Genomic DNA, 15988 nt, shown 5'->3' with positions numbered 1-15988 from the left:
CATTCGAATGGATCAAAGTTGTTGTCTGGTTGTGGAGATTCCAAAAAGTTACTCAACTCACGTTCTTGTTTCTCGCTTCTTTCTATTTGCAGATCTGTCAGGCAATAAAAGTGCAAATAAACATGTAAAAGGACATTAAGATTCCATTGGAAGTACACACACACACAGGACATGCTATCGATTTGAAGGCAGCAAAAGCATCGTACACATATAAATGCGAGTGGAAATGTGCTTTTTATGTGTCCAAGTGAAAGTCAAAGCCAACTAAAGGCGCATTGGCGCTTCATTAAAGTCAAAAGCGGAAGCGGAAACGGAAATAGCCAACAACACCACACAGAGTGAAAGTGTGTTTGTGTGTGTGTGTTTATTAACGTCAGCATCGTTTGTTGTTGTTGTCGTTGGTATTTGCCATGAGTTTGGTTTCAGCTTCATCGCATTGACGCTTGTTTTTCTTTTTTGGGCCAAATTGAAGCTCTGCCACATAAATGACGAGACGTTTTTGCGTTCGAAAACAACGCAATGACAGCCATGCAGTTTTTAATGACAGCACACGAAATACAAACAAAAATGCAATCAACAATCCCAGCAACAACAACAATAAGTTTACAACAACAACAACAGCAGCAGCAGCAGCAACACCACAACACACATCGAAAATCACGCAGAAAGTGTGCGATGTGGCCGTTGAATCTGGAATTGGATTTGGACTCTTGGAAAGCGGTTTCAAATCTCGTCCTGTTGCTGTTGTTGTTGCTCTGCCTGCAGCCGAAGGGATCACGTGCAGACGCGGAGTCACAGGATTTTCAAAAAAACAGTAAGTACAATTATCTAACCAAGCAACATAGCAAAAGATAAATCGAAAAAATAGTTTCACAATACAAATATTTAAATATTCTTGCGAGCTGCTTCTTCTTTTAGTGTAATTAAATTTTTTATTTTATTTACACTTAATTAAATTTTAATTTTTCGAGCAATAGGTACTAAAAAAGCTATATTTTAGGGGGGTTTTTTTTTTTTTTTAATAAAACTCAACAAAAAAACAAATTTCAGATATAATTTAACTAGAATAGCATACAAAATTAAATCTTTCTTTATAATCGTATGACATATTCAACTGTAGAGTATAATAAAAGCAATAAACTATTCAATTTGAGTTGAAGTTCAAATCAAAAACTGATTCAAAATCATATTTACATCATTTCAAACACTTCTTGCCCTACTGCCCGTTTGGTCCTCTCCAGAAACGGATCATAAATATATTAAGTTGAGTTATGTAAAGCTCTGCCCTGAGGCCAGCTCTGGGTCAGTTGTTCTCCTCTTGAGGCTACACACACTTCAACATGCGATTGGAAAGGAACAACGATAAGAGAGATAGAAGGACTCTCGATATATTCGCACACGTTTGCACAAACTGCTGGCTTGTGAGAGTATTTTGTGCAAACTTGCAAATCATACAACGATTGCCAAAATGCTTATCGATGTGCGTTACATAAGACGTGCATCAGTTTTCTTCTTTATTTTTTATTTTTTTTTTTTAGAAAAATTCGGAAAACTTGAAGTGAAACTTGCCAGGCAGCAGTTTTGGCCAAACAACTTTATAATTTGCGAGGTCGAGCAATGTGTCTGAGTGTTTGTCTGCATGTGAGTGTGTCGAAGTGTGTGTGTGGGTGTTGTTGTTGTGACATGGCATGCTTTTTACGATGCCATCAACTGGTTGTTGTAGTTTACGCTCAGATTATTTGTAGAGCAACAGCAACAACTTGGGCCATATCTTATTTCCCAGGCAACACAGGATCGATCATCCCCATACCATGTCACTCCCTCCTTGGGTACGTATTTAGCATCCCCCCTTGGGTGCTGCCCTTCTCTAACCACTCGACAAATACAAAAAAAAAAAAAACAAATCATAATTCGACATCGACATCAGCATATTTTCCTTTTTGGGGTGCCGTCTCTTGTCTGTTGTCCGTCCATCTGTCTTTTGTTGCCGTTCGGTTTTGGCCAAATCCTGTCATAAATTGTGGCCCAAAACCGAGACACATTTTCTGGCATTTTCTATTTCGCTTTGACATTGCCACGATGCCGATGCGCGGGATTTTGTATTAAATTGAATTTCGATGCTTGGATTTAGACATTTCTCCGCAGTCTCTCTTAGTCTCGAATTTACTTGCTGCTTCCCATTCCTCCCTTGTCTAGATTGCCTTTAGTCTGTGCCTCGAGCATTAAATTTAATTATGTGTGCTGCTTTATTAGCAGGGCAACTCGAAAGAGCTTAGAGCATTTCCATTTGACTTTTGAGCAACTCAAGCAACTCAACTCAAGTGTTTGCTTGCCCTGCCCCATGTTGTTGCACCATGCTAGTTCCACATTTGGCAGAAACACACGCTGATGATGACGATGATGCTTTAAGTGGAACTCGAATGTGCTGCGTAACATTGCCACATAAACAACTCGCCTACAATTGCAAAATATTAGTATGTGGCATGCAACATTCTGTGTGGCGAAGGGGGATTACATGCTGGAACAACTCCTGCCTCTTGCCTCCTGCCACTTGCCACTTGCCACTTGGCGACGGCTTCCGTTTGTCGCATGAATATTTTCATCATAATCGTCGCTATTTTTATGCTCACAACTTTTTTGTGTGCTGTTGCTTTCCCTGCTTGCTGCAGCACGTAGCACGTATACTATAGTTGTGTTGCACACACACACACACACACATATACACATATACACATATATGTACAACAACTATAGCTATATATCGAACTGAAGCTTTGGGCATTAGCACTTGGATTTGTTAACTATGCAAATCTCCTGCTGCGCTTGCCTCTTGCCACTTGCCACATGCTGCAAGCTACAGGCTTTGTTTTGATGGGCAATCAACACACGCAACAACAAAAATAATGTTAGTAGCTGAACAACACACACTTATTACACTAAACAACCCTTTGTGCATCTGGGACAAAGGGGCGTGGCGGCTCAGATCAGAGGCGGCATTCAACGCTCAACTTGCAACGTAAACAAAACATTTAGAGCGGCAGTCAAAGTCGAGTCCTCATCAGCGCTCTATTTGTGCTCGTAAATTGATTTTTTGTTAATTTTTATGAACTTCAAAGAAAAAATAACAAGATGGCAAGAAGGGTGCGTCTCTTAGAATCTCCCCCTGCCGCACAATCCCCGGTGACACATGTGTGCCCACAGGGAACAGAAGCGTGGAAATATTTCTGAAATATTCACAGATGCAAATACATATACATACGCGTATAGTATGCATATATATTTATTTATAAACACGCGCGCGCGTACCCAGTGTCAAAACAACGTCACAAGCAACAAAGGGGCGAGCATTGCAGGGGCAGGGGGAGGGGGTTTAGAAGCGCCACAAGTCAAGTGCAGCCAGCAAAAAGAGAAAAAAATTGTAAAATGGAAAAAAATGGGGAAAAAATGCGACGGAAGAAGAGAAGAGAATAAAATGCATGTAGCTGGCACGTTGCGCCAAGATGCAAAGTTCAATTTCACATGTGGAAAATAACAGCAAAAATATTGTGGGGAGACGAAAACGAACTGAAATATAACAGAGGAAGCACATGTCACAGTGCACACTGTACGTGCAAGGATGTTCCCTCAGATATTCGGTGGGAAAGCGGGCGGGGAGGAATTCAAAGTGGGAACAACTGGCGATGCATCTTGACAGACGACAGAGGACAGAGGACGGATGGAACAAACGGAGAAGGCAGCAGGCAGAAGAATGGGCAAAATAAATGGTATAGAATAATGCACAGTGTGACAGAGAAAGAGAGAGAGACAGAAAAATTGCAAGAGATACTTTATAAAGAATGTGGAAGTATCGACAGAATAGATGGTGTGACATTGCAGGGCCAAAAGAAAATAAAGTATAAATCAGAGTATCGACTCGACTTGAGTCAAGTCATAGAAATATTTACACACACACGCACACATGTGCCTAAAACGCTGTCTAAGCTGTTTTTTATAAAATGATAAAAGAGAAGTGTAATAATGAAAATATATATTTTTAAATAAAATATAATAAAAAAAATAAAAATGCATTAATTTATAATTAATTAAAGTAATTAATTTGAATGTGTATGTGAAAATTTTGCAATTATTTTTACTACTACATGATAAACAAGAAAATATTTAATTTTAAATAACTTTAATTTATATAATACAAATTTTTTTCTATCCTTTTTCGTTAAATAATATTAAATAAATATAATGCAGTTGAACTATTAAATATTAATTAAATTAAACACTTTATTAAATACCATTTTGACATTTGAACTTAATTTTTTTAAACAAATGTGAACCACAATGAACGCAAAATATGTAAATACAAAAATTCGAAGTATATAAATTTAAATATAAATATTAGACATCAGTATCACAGATTGATAACAATCTAAAATTTAATATAGAAAAAAAATATAGAAGCTGATAACACAAACAATACTATAATAACAATGCGTACGCTGAAAAGCAAATTCATTACTTCCATTCCTTGTGTTATCATTTCAGTCTTTTTCTTTTCTTCAAATTGAACTTGTTCCAGCAAAATAGATATTTCAAGCGAAGACAAAAGATGCCCCATCTGTGGGTGATTTTCCTGAATGTTTTTCAAAACATGTGCTCTTCATTTGCCTCAATGCACTTTCCTCCATCCATAACTACATATTGCACTGCTATTGCATTTGTCTGTCTTGTTTATGAACTGTTACCACCACAGCCACACCACCAGCTCCTCTTGTAGACCCTGGTCATAAGCTTTTAGGCAACAATAACAAAAAACTAGTGGGCCGTGCTAGTGCTACAGTCGAGCATACTCGACTGTCGGAGACCCCGTACTTACTATGGCAAAAACTAATAATGGAAAAAATTAAAAAATATTTAGTTAACTTTAATGTGTATTCTATCAGATTGGTTACGATGACTCATAAAACATATAAAGTTTTCATACTAAGACTTGATTTTCGCCCGATCGGTCCTATGACAGCTATAAGATATAGTGGTCTGATTTGAACCAACTTTGGACAGATTATATAAAACCAAGTTAAATGCTTATTGTATCAGTTTGCTTTAGATATCTCATTAAACAAAAAAGTTTTTCATACTAAAAGTTGATTTTCGACCGATTGTTCCTATGGGTACTATATGACATAGTGGTCCGATTCAAAAAAGAAACAAACTGGATCTGCCTGTAATATTGAGGAATCTTCATACCAAATTTGGTGTCACTAACTTTTAAATTGCTCTTATAATTTGAATATGTTTTTTTTTTTTTCGATTTGTGGGCGATAAAGGGGCATGGCCGAATTTTGAAACAAACTTGATCTGCTTGCAACATAGAGGAACCTACATACCAAGTTTGGTGTCTCTACCTCTTATAGTCTCTGAGATCTAGGGCGCTCATACAGACGGACAGAAAGACGGACAGACAGACAGACGGACAGACGGACATTGATATATCGACTCGGCTATTGATGCTGATCAAGAATATATATACTTTATAGGGTCTGCCACGCCTCCTTCTGCCTGTTACGCACATATTCTTTAAAACAAACCCAATAGACCCCTGTACTATTTTTAAGTACGGGGTCCAAATGGAACAAGTGGCTACTGAGCAACTGCCATTTCCTGTTTAGCGCGAAATTTCAATTATGAACAAACATGACCACGCCTTCATAGCGCCTCCCATTGTACCCTCTCTCTTTATTGCTCAGCTTATTTTTTTCTTTTGTACAAAAACAAAACGGAAAAATATAATATTTGTTAAGTTTACTTCGTTCGTTATTTTCACGAAATGGCAAAAATCGCTTTGCTCCACTTTCATGGGCGTTGGGGCGTGCACTTCGTGCAGCTGTTTCATTTCTGGCCTGCCACGGGCCAGATACGTATGTATATATACAGATATATCTCTATAAATGTGTATATATATGTTTGTGTTCTCAGTTATAAGTTACTGCGCCCGCTGACTACTCAAACGTGACTGTCCAAAGTTTTTCAATAAACTTTAACAAGAAAACATTAAAAAGCCACAACGATGGAGCGCATTTCCATTGCCATTTCCATTTTCTCATTTCCTCGTTTCTCAGCATTTCTATTGGACAGAACAGAGCATCTTTTGCCTTTCCCTTTGCCCCTCTGGCAAAAAGTCAAAGCTTCAACCTCCATAAAAGCGGCAAATAGTTGTGTGAAAATGCTGTCCTAACCCCAGTCACACTCTCTCCTCCCCCCCCTTGAGACGCCACGCCCGCTTTTTAGCAGATCCGCTCTTTGTTATTTCACCGACTGCCGCTGCTCGTTCGAGCGCTGAAATATAAATTTCACATAAAAAGCAAATCTACAGCACATCTTCTGCTTCTGCTTCTGCCTCGACTATGACTTCCACTTCGAGTTCGAGTTGGAGTTCGACTTCTGCTACAGCTGCAACATCCTCCTTAGCGGCTGCTTATGCCACCCGCGAGGCTGCCAGCGCCCCGTTAGTGCCGCATTACGCGGCAACGAAATGAAATAAATATAATTTTATGACTTTTTAACTTGCTTCTCCCCTTGCTTTGCTCCTTTCACTTCCCATTCGGTTTGGCCTTAACAAGCGCACTAAATGCAACACCAATGCCACAGTGAGTCTAGGGAGTCAGAAGAGGGAGTTGCAGGGAGGAAAGAAGACTGCTGCTAGCACTAACAATTACTCGCTTTTATAGTACTCAACATCCTTTTGTGTTGATATTTTTAGCTGCTCGAAACATTTGCATTTGCACTTGATTGAGCTACTCTTCCTCTCTCTCTCTGTCTCAGTGAGTAATGCTTCCGTTAATCAACACTACGGACCCAGTTTTTTTGCCAGCTCCTCCCAACAAACCAAAATCGAAAGGTGTGAATCAACAAATGGCGAGAGAACCTCATACCAAATAATCGGACCATAATCCAACAACGTTTTTTGTTGTCAACATGATTTGGCCTTTGCCTTTCTGCTTTTGCCTCTGCCTCTGCCTTTGCTGCTTTCCACTTCGCTTCACGGGGGTTATTTTTACCGAAATTAACCCTTTCGGGCATAAGGCACTCATAAAAAATTCAATTTTATGAGCACTTTTATTTGGCCACTTTTCGTTTGTCTGCACATGCCAAAATCGCATTAAAAGCGAAAACGCCACCGGTCAAAGGATCTGGGACTGAGAATCAGACCAAATCACTCAACTGCACAGTTTGGGGGAAAAATGGAAATGTCACTGCCATACTTAGTCTTTAAATATATAGCTCTTCACAGAGGATACTCCGTATCCATATCATAGCGCCGTCTCGAGACACGCAATCCCATTGTGACCTTATCGATACTCTAAGCTGCGGGTCAAGTTGAAGAGTTTTGGGCACTTGCGACTGATCCACTTAAAAAGGAAGATTTTCATGAAATTTTTATTAAATTACAGTTTTAATTACCATGAAGTTAAACGTAACTGGAATCAAGTTTTGACAAAGGGTCGTTTATATTGAAATTTAAACTAAACTCGACATTTTTCCAATATTTTAAAAAAGGAAAAGCTAATATTGTTTATAATGTTAGCTGCAGTTTGCGAAATTATTGACTTGACTTTAATCAAATTTAAGATGATATTATATATAGAAAGTCATAAGTCAGAATTTCATAAAATAAATGCTTCAGTCTACCAATTAAAAATTGTACTTATTATATTTCCATACGTGAGCTTCTGTGAAAAGTCGAAGCTCTTTTAATTCCTGAAGCTGTCCACATTAAATAAAATTATTATTAGGAATATTTTTTGTTGTATATCCTTAAAATTTAAATTAAATTCTATTTACTTTAGCTTATACAGGGTATCATTGTTGTGGTCTCCCTGCTTACTCAAAGTGATTCACCCAAAGTGATTGAGGCACGCTTGATGTTGTGATTCACAGTCAGTCAACTGACCCTGGTCACGCCTAGCGTTACAAGTATAGACCCAAAGAAGCACACTTGCAGCTCCCACGCTTCAGTGCACCCAACGGACTCAGCTCTGTAATTTTTATCGCTGTTCGGCATGCGCTTTTGGCAAATCCAAGCTGTTTCAAGCGGGGTCAGAGGATGGTGTGACCTTTTGTTCGAGGCGGCGATCCAGACCGCCTGTTTATGTTTATGTTTGGACAACACGCCTTTATGATTTCTGTTTGATTGCTGCCGCCAACAAGCAAGCGCCATTAGTCACACATTGCGAGTGAGTCAAAGGGCTCTAGAATGGGGGAAGGGGGAAAGGGGGCAGGGAGCATTGGCGTTCAAGTGGAAAATTGAATTTATCACTTGAACCTGACAAGCTAACGGCATTCGCCCTTTGCCTTTACGCCATTGCCATTGCTAATGCTTCTGCCTTTGGCTTTGGCTTTGTTTTTTTTCACTGCTAATTCGCAATAAAATTCATTGGAAATTCATTGGCAAATCTATTCGAGACATGTAATCAACTCGTTTGCGCATACTTCACGGTTTCCCCCCTTGTCCCCTTTTCCCATCGTTAGCCCTTCATACACTTTAAACTGCCTTTCAATTGTTTTGCAACATTTTCCACTTGATGGCGCCGCCTTTGTTTTGTTGACCCTTGGACTTGACACACGTTCTGTTTTTTGTTTTATCTAAGCGTTAATTGAAAATTAGGCGGCTGGGGCGTGGTCTACACAACGGAAATGGGCGTTGCATGCTGAAAAACTGGCGTGTAATTTGCGTAATTTGCATTTTTATTAAATTTTAATTTACATGCAGTAATTTTGACATACCCTGTAAATAAAGAAAAGGCAAGAAATTCAGGTATTATAAAAAACACTGTGTGTGTGACAAGTGAAGTTTTAAATTCTTGATTGGTAATGAAAGATGAGAATACAATTGAAATGTACTATTTGCATAGACATAGCCGTAACTTTTGGTATATATATACTATAAGTCTTTTATATAATTAAATTTATGACTAAACATATTAAATAAGACGCTTTAGCAGGGTTTCTCCAATTCGAGCACACTCGCCTGCATAATATTTACTTGTTTTTTTTTTGTGTTGCCGCTTGGTGATTAGGAACTGGATTTGCATAATATGTTGCTATAAATTGTCGCAAATTGAAAATGGCACAACAATAACAATAGCAACAACAACAATAATAACAAAAACAACAAAGCAAAACTAAATGCCATAAATAGCAACAGTCGGAGTAAATAAATTAGAGTGAATTACATTTGCTGCATTTTAAGTTGCAGTTGCCTTTGTTTATCGTGTTGTTGTTGCTGCTGTTGCATTTGCAGTTTCGATTTATTTATCGTCAGCGAGCCGTAAATAAACATACCAAATGCGAATAGTTTGTCAGCTGTGGTTTTAATTAAAAGAAAAATAGCTGAAAAAATTATCTAAATTATTGCCGGACGCACACAAAAATATTTCATTTGATTTGCGTCAAAAATTGCTCAGCAATCGCATAATGCAATATATATGTTGATATCAAATTGAACGTTCACATAAACCAAATAGAGGCGCAGATCAGACTGGAGCTCAGGCTGCGGATCTATTGGAATCGCACTTGTAAATCTAAATACAGAACGCCCAAAAGTATGCAGTATTATGCATAAAATACTACAAGCCTTATTTGCTGACGTTGTTGCTGTTGTTGCTGTTGTTGGCATCGTAAATTTACATATTTTGCATATAAATAAACTCGTAAAAGCGGATTTTGTCGCTCAGACGCGGCAGCGCCAACAGCAGAAATGTCACACAGCACAAAATGGCAAAAGAAGCGGCAAATAAATATAAAATAAAATGGCAAACAAACACACAAATACACACACACATCCATACAGCCATACACACTGATGGAGAGACACAGTAAGTGTTTTTGGGGCGTGTCGGAGTCTGAGGTGTGGCGAGGTTTTGGCTGCAGCAGCAACCAAATTGAATGCGCCGCCTCTGAGTTATGGCAGTCTGGCCAATGTGGCAGCTGGATGGGACCAAAAGGAGCTCCCTTGGCAGCCCTGGTAACTGAGAGCTGCGAGCTGAGAGTCGGGCTGCAAAGCGTGGCCATAAACAAGCGTACGTATACTTGATATATTGTCAACGGAGTTTTCCAGGGCGCCTGTCGACACTTGGGCGCTGGAATTGAACAGTAGCAACAACAAGCAGCACAATCAGAAGAGAGAGAGAGAGAGAAGTTTTTGCTTTGGCTTTGCTTTCATTTCACAACTGAAGCTCAAGTTGGTTGTGCGGGTGAAAAGGCGCCGCATTAAATCATCTAAATGTTCATGCTCATTAGCAATCAATGCACAACAAGAACAGCAACAGCAACAGCAATAACGATAACAGCAACAACAAGCCTGCCAGCACTTCACACTTCATTTGTGCCACGCACACACATTAGGAGAAGGGAAAGGGAAAGGGAAGTAAGAGTTCGAGCAGCATGATTAACAGGCAAATTAGCATAAAATTACTTATTTCAAAACGCACACACACACACACACACACACACTTCCTTCCTTCCCCACACACAGTAAATAAATCAATTAGCGGCAACAAAAAGAATAATCGCGCTTTCAACTTATTATGGCTGTTGTTGTTGTGGGAGTCGTGTGGACGACAGCTGACGCATATTTGTTAAACAAAAGCAGAAGTTAAAAAAAAAAGAAACAAATAAAAGAAACAATTAAAAGCTTTGCCAGCATGTGCACAACACATTGCAGGGTAAATGACGACCTCGAAAATGGGCCAAACTTCAAGTTCCCAGCGAAAGCCAGAAAGAAGAAGAAAGAAAAAGTTGTGCGTTTTACGCTCGATGGCAAATGCAGCTGTAACTGCAGCTGCTGCAGCTGCAATTGCCACAAAATGTTGCGTCTCATTATTTTAATTATTTGTTTACGCAATGCAAACAACAAACAACGCTGCAGGCGGCATATTTATCTGTCTCTTTTGTTATTGTTATTATCGTAATATGCATATGGAGTTCATAAAAAGTAACGACCCGATTCTGGGAATTCTTGGAAATGTCCAAGGCGACCAAGGCGGCCAACTCGGCGCCTAATTAGGCTCAAGTCGCGTCAGCGTCGTCATGCGAATTTGTCAAATTAAGCAGCTGGCGCTGCCACCCAAAAGTGACTCAGTCATGCCGCATGCCGCATGCCACATCCAACTTGCCAGTCAAAAATCTGCAGGCAATTAACAGCTGATATGCGTGGCATGCAACATCAACAGCAACACCAGTAGCTTGGACAGCAGCATGGAAAGTGGGAAAATGCGAAAATGCGAAAACCAAATTAAATATCACAAGCAAACTGGAAGGAGGAAAAGTGCGACGACTTGTCGAGGACATCGCCACTGAAGCGACACTGATTAAAAAATTGTTTGACAAGAAATCAGCGCGACATTTGTCTGGCATTACAACCAGCAGCTGCAGGAGAACAGGCAACAAGGAGCGAAGGAAGCGAAATGGCGATGATGAGTCGAGAGAGAAGAGATAAGGAAAGAAGAGGAAAATGTAAAGTGTCGCCGTAAATTTAATTGTCAGCTGCAATTAAATTGATTTTCACTCCGGTAACAGTCATAGTCAAAGCTACTGCCACACTGCCATTGTTGCTGCCACAGCTGCCCCAACGGCTGTGCGTGCCACAGTCCTTGCAGCCAATACTGGCGCCATATTAACTTTCATTTTATTTTCAATTTTTTTGCCTTTTTTTCATACATATTGGAAATTAAATTTAAAAAGTTTGCATTGGCGCCGTGATAAATTCAAGAATACTTTGCTTTAAATATGTGTTGACTGAAAATTCAATCAGTGTTGTTGACATGCTTTTAAAGTTATTTTCTTTCTAAACTGTCAGAACTATATTAAAATTCAACCCATATTCAAATGGAATAGCTTTTTGTTAAATTTGACAGAATAAATAAATATATTTTTAAGCATTTTTAACATTTATTCCATAGTCTTTGTAAGCCATTTGTATCTAAAGCCTTTAATTTAAATAAGTCTAACATTTTAGGCTAGATGCAACGTCGCTTTATTTGTAGTAAAAGGTTTTCCAAGAATTCTAAATGTCTTAAGCACTCTTATGTCATAAATGAATCGATTGTCTAGAAAATTGCATAGCATAAACCATTGGGGAATTCAGCAATTAAAGCTGATTTATTGTCTATCGTTATTAAAATTTACGGCGCACTTTCAACATTTTATCTAATCCTAAACTTTAGACATAAAACAATTGAAAATAAACAATTGCACACATGGGCAACAGTTTGAACAAAAATGTCGCTTTTTTGGGGCATAAATCCAGGTGAAGGCAAATATAGAAAAAAAGACATAATTAAATTGTATTAAAAACACATAAATTTATTTTAAGTTCGCTTGTGTCACGGGGAAATTCTCTGATCACAAATGCATATAGAGACAAATATGCTGTTATATGTATACATATAATATTATATATATATGTATATATAGGAATGTTATATACTAGGTATTGGGCTGGTTGTTGATGCTGCTGTTTCGGTTTCTAAAACGAAAAAAAACTGGCACAAATTCAAAAATGATTTTTACGCAATTTTACGACAAACAACTTGAAGATGAACTATAAATAAAAGCCCCTTAGAGAGAACTATTTGTAGCTGGCATCTGTGAGTTACTTTAGTGCTTGCCCCTAGTTCACAATTGTTGTTGTTGTTGTTGCTGCTACTGCCAGGGACATGAGTCACAGCTGAGTGAGGGGAGGATAGAGGGAGGGGCATGTTTATCTATGAAAAGTGCCCAGTGGCTATTTTAATTGAAAATAATAAACACGCCTGTAAATAATGCGTCATGTCTCAGCCACTTCCACAGCTGCAGCCAAGTACAAAAGGATCTGTTGTTGTTGTTGCTGCTGCCTCAGTGTTGTCCTAGTTTTAAGCGAATGCGCCCGCTGCACAGTGAGTCCTGAGCCCTTGACGCCCAAAATTGTCGCTGCAACTACACGAGCTTGTGCCATGTTGCACAGCATGTGTTGCATGTTGCAGTAGTTGCTGCTGCTGCTGCTACTGCTGTTGTTGTTGCCGCTGTTGCTGTGGCTGCCTGCTACGTTTGCAAAAATGTTTTGCTGCATGGCGTTGCCATATTTTACTTTTAAATGCCGTTGCCATTGCCATCGTTGTTGTTATTGCTGCCGTTGTTGCTGTATGCCTTTTTAATTTATTTGCTCATTTTCACTATTTTCCAGTTGCAGTTGTCCTCACAACATGCTGTTTGCCCCACCTCCCACCACGAAATTTGCGGTGCAATGTTTTCATTGCGGTTTATTTTCATTCCCTTTAGCAGGGCAAACAATTCCCCTAACTATTGCTATGAGTCTGTCAGTTAAATGAACAATAATATTAAGGGAAGAATCTGATTTGTTAGTAACTGGTATTGAGAGTGTATTTTATTCCATTAAAATATATCAAATAAATACGTAGAGTTTATAATTTCTAAAATTAATCAGTCAGTCATTTGGTCAAAGAGTTTTAAGCATAGAAATTCAAATCTAGCCAACAGTAAACATCTCATTTGGTTTGAAATTTGGTGTTGAAAGTCAACAAATTATTAACTTTAAGTAACAAAATGTACACGAAATATTTTTACTATACGTGTGAGAGAAGAGTATGCTCGATTCGTTGGGTGTTTGCCATTCGTTTTGTGTTTATTTTTACATTTGGTCAAAATTAAAATCGTATAAATTTTTATAAATCATGGCCACATGTGCAAACTGCAGTTGATTCGAATTTGCGCAATGCCCAAAGCGTTGCCATATTCCCTCCTCACTTCTGGTCGTATAATTTAAATCAAGTACTTTAAGCGCTATTAGAGCGACCGCTGGGTCAAGCTGGTAGTCAACTCCTCTTTTTGAAAATTCCCAAACGTGCGGCAATTAACATGGATTACTCATAATTTTCATCGTTTGCCAGTATATGCGGTAATTGCGGTTATTTAAAATGTTTTCAATAATTTTCAATTGAAATGCGGGAAATATATATATTTATGAATATTAAAATACAATCAGAGACAGTGGAGAGGAGAACTGAATATAGTAACTGATATATGCATTAATAATGCAATACAATACGTATTAGCAGTGAGAGCTTTAATGGCCACATCGCGTATACGTAATCAACTTATTTATTGCTAGTGATTTAAACCACTTTCACTATAGGGTTTTCATAAAATTTAATGTTGAATGGCTTTCATTGCCACAGCACAACATTCACGCGCAACAGTTGCCAAAAGCCGTCGAAAATACAACTGAGAGAAAATTGAAATGGAAACTCAAAAAGCGCCACGTAATGGTCGACCAACAAAGCCGTCAAAAACAAGGACAACAAAGTGCTGACTGGAATATTTTTTAAGGTTTTTGTATTATGAAATCACGTAGCAAGTGCAATACGGCGTCCAAAATGACAGCGAACGCATTTTAATTGAAAGCAAAAGCCTTCTCGCCCCAAGGAAACTGAACAACTGATAACAGCTTGAAAAGCTCGATGATGAGGCAAAGACTACCAATGAAGCAAGCTCCGGCGCGCCGTGTCTGTGGCATCAACACACAGACCCTGCGGCTGCCTGCGTGGCATTGACTCAGTTCGCTTTTTCTGGTTTAGGCCAACGATGAATTTCTTTTCTGAACAACTTTGGTAGCGAACTTTTCTAATTGAAAATGGCGTCGCTGAATTTAATTTAAAAACTTTCACTGACCTCAACAGAGAACAACAATGGCAACAACAAAAAAACTCAACAAATAAGAAAGGTTTTAAAAGTGCATATACTCTGTAGGATCAATTTGATGTATTTTACTGGGCTAATACAAGTTTTTAAATTAAATACTCACATTCAGGCATAAAAATTTAGATTTTAGAAGCTGTAAATCTCCTCTGATATTGATAGATATCTAAGATCTGTTATTATTGTTGGGTAAATACAAAAAAATTATATACAAAAGATTTTATTAAGCCTCAGTATCTGTTCTGTAGCTTAACAGGGTATACAAATTTGAAACAATAAAGGCAAAAATCAGAGGCAATTTTTAAGATTTACATGCTTACGAAAAAATAACCAAGAAGAGAATTTCTTTCCTTAATACTTATATTTTTTTGATGCTGATGCCAACTAGCGACTGTGTCAGCCATAAACAGCTTGACAAAATTTCTTGCCAAATATATTTATGTACACTAAGATACATATTTTGGCTAATTGACTTGCCGCGTTGCCGCATTTGTTGCTTGGTTGCGTTGCACGGATCTGTGACTGGCGCCAACGAATTTGTTTACGTTTCGGACACAGCAATTTGGCCAAATATGTTTGTGTATTTATAGTTGAAAATTTGGCTATTAAATAATTTTTCTAAACTGTTTTTGAGCTATGGTTTTGATCAAAAAACAAAAGTGTGGTAAGGCAAGGGGAAAGGTTAAACAAGTTTTGGTTAGTTGTCTGTTAAAAATTGTTAGCTTTATTTCCTGGCAACCGGAAATGCATACAAAAAGCTATAAAAACAACAAGAGTCAGAGGAAGAGAGAAGGAAGGAAGCAAGGAAGGAAGGAAAGAAAGAGGCAGAGAAACAAGCTGGCATTTCTAATTATAAGTAAATACTGCCGTACTTGTACTCGCATGTATATTAGCAAAAGTGTGCAAGTGTGCAAGTGTGTGAGTGTGTGAGTAAGCACTTTAAAAAGTTCTTTGTACATGTGTGTGTGTTTACTGGGCAAAATGGCTGCTGCTGTTAGCTAGTCCGTAATGCATGGTAAAAGTGTGAGAAAGTACATTAGGGTCACTGACGACTTTGACTACTTACGCCAGAGCTGAAGGCGTGGCATGTGGCACTAGGCTGTGCCTGGGATGCTGCCAACCACTTTCGCTTTCAACTTGCAACATTTTGTGACCGTGTGTGTGTGTGTGTGTTGTTTGCCATAATGTACAATTTAAATGTAAACAATTTGCTCCAATGTGCCGCAGCGTGGCAAAAAATGTA

The 15988-nt window shown here is 38.5% G+C and overlaps 1 protein-coding gene across 2 annotated transcripts in view; it reads left to right on the top strand.

The window, feature by feature from the left end:
• Positions 1-664: 664 nt before the first annotated feature.
• Positions 665-15988, top strand: part of LOC117791652 (nephrin) — a 47461-nt gene continuing 32137 nt past the window's right edge. For both annotated transcript variants that reach the window (XM_034631462.1, XM_034631463.1), the window contains exon 1: positions 665-814. In XM_034631462.1, coding sequence (XP_034487353.1) covers positions 676-814 — 139 coding nt within the window. In that variant the 5' untranslated portion in view covers positions 665-675. The remainder of the gene's footprint in view (positions 815-15988) is intronic.

The sequence above is a fragment of the Drosophila innubila genome, assembly GCF_004354385.1.
Source record: "Drosophila innubila isolate TH190305 chromosome 3R unlocalized genomic scaffold, UK_Dinn_1.0 2_E_3R, whole genome shotgun sequence".
Classification (NCBI taxonomy): Eukaryota; Metazoa; Arthropoda; class Insecta; order Diptera; family Drosophilidae; genus Drosophila; species Drosophila innubila.
This window is presented reverse-complemented; position numbering and strand designations above follow the sequence as displayed.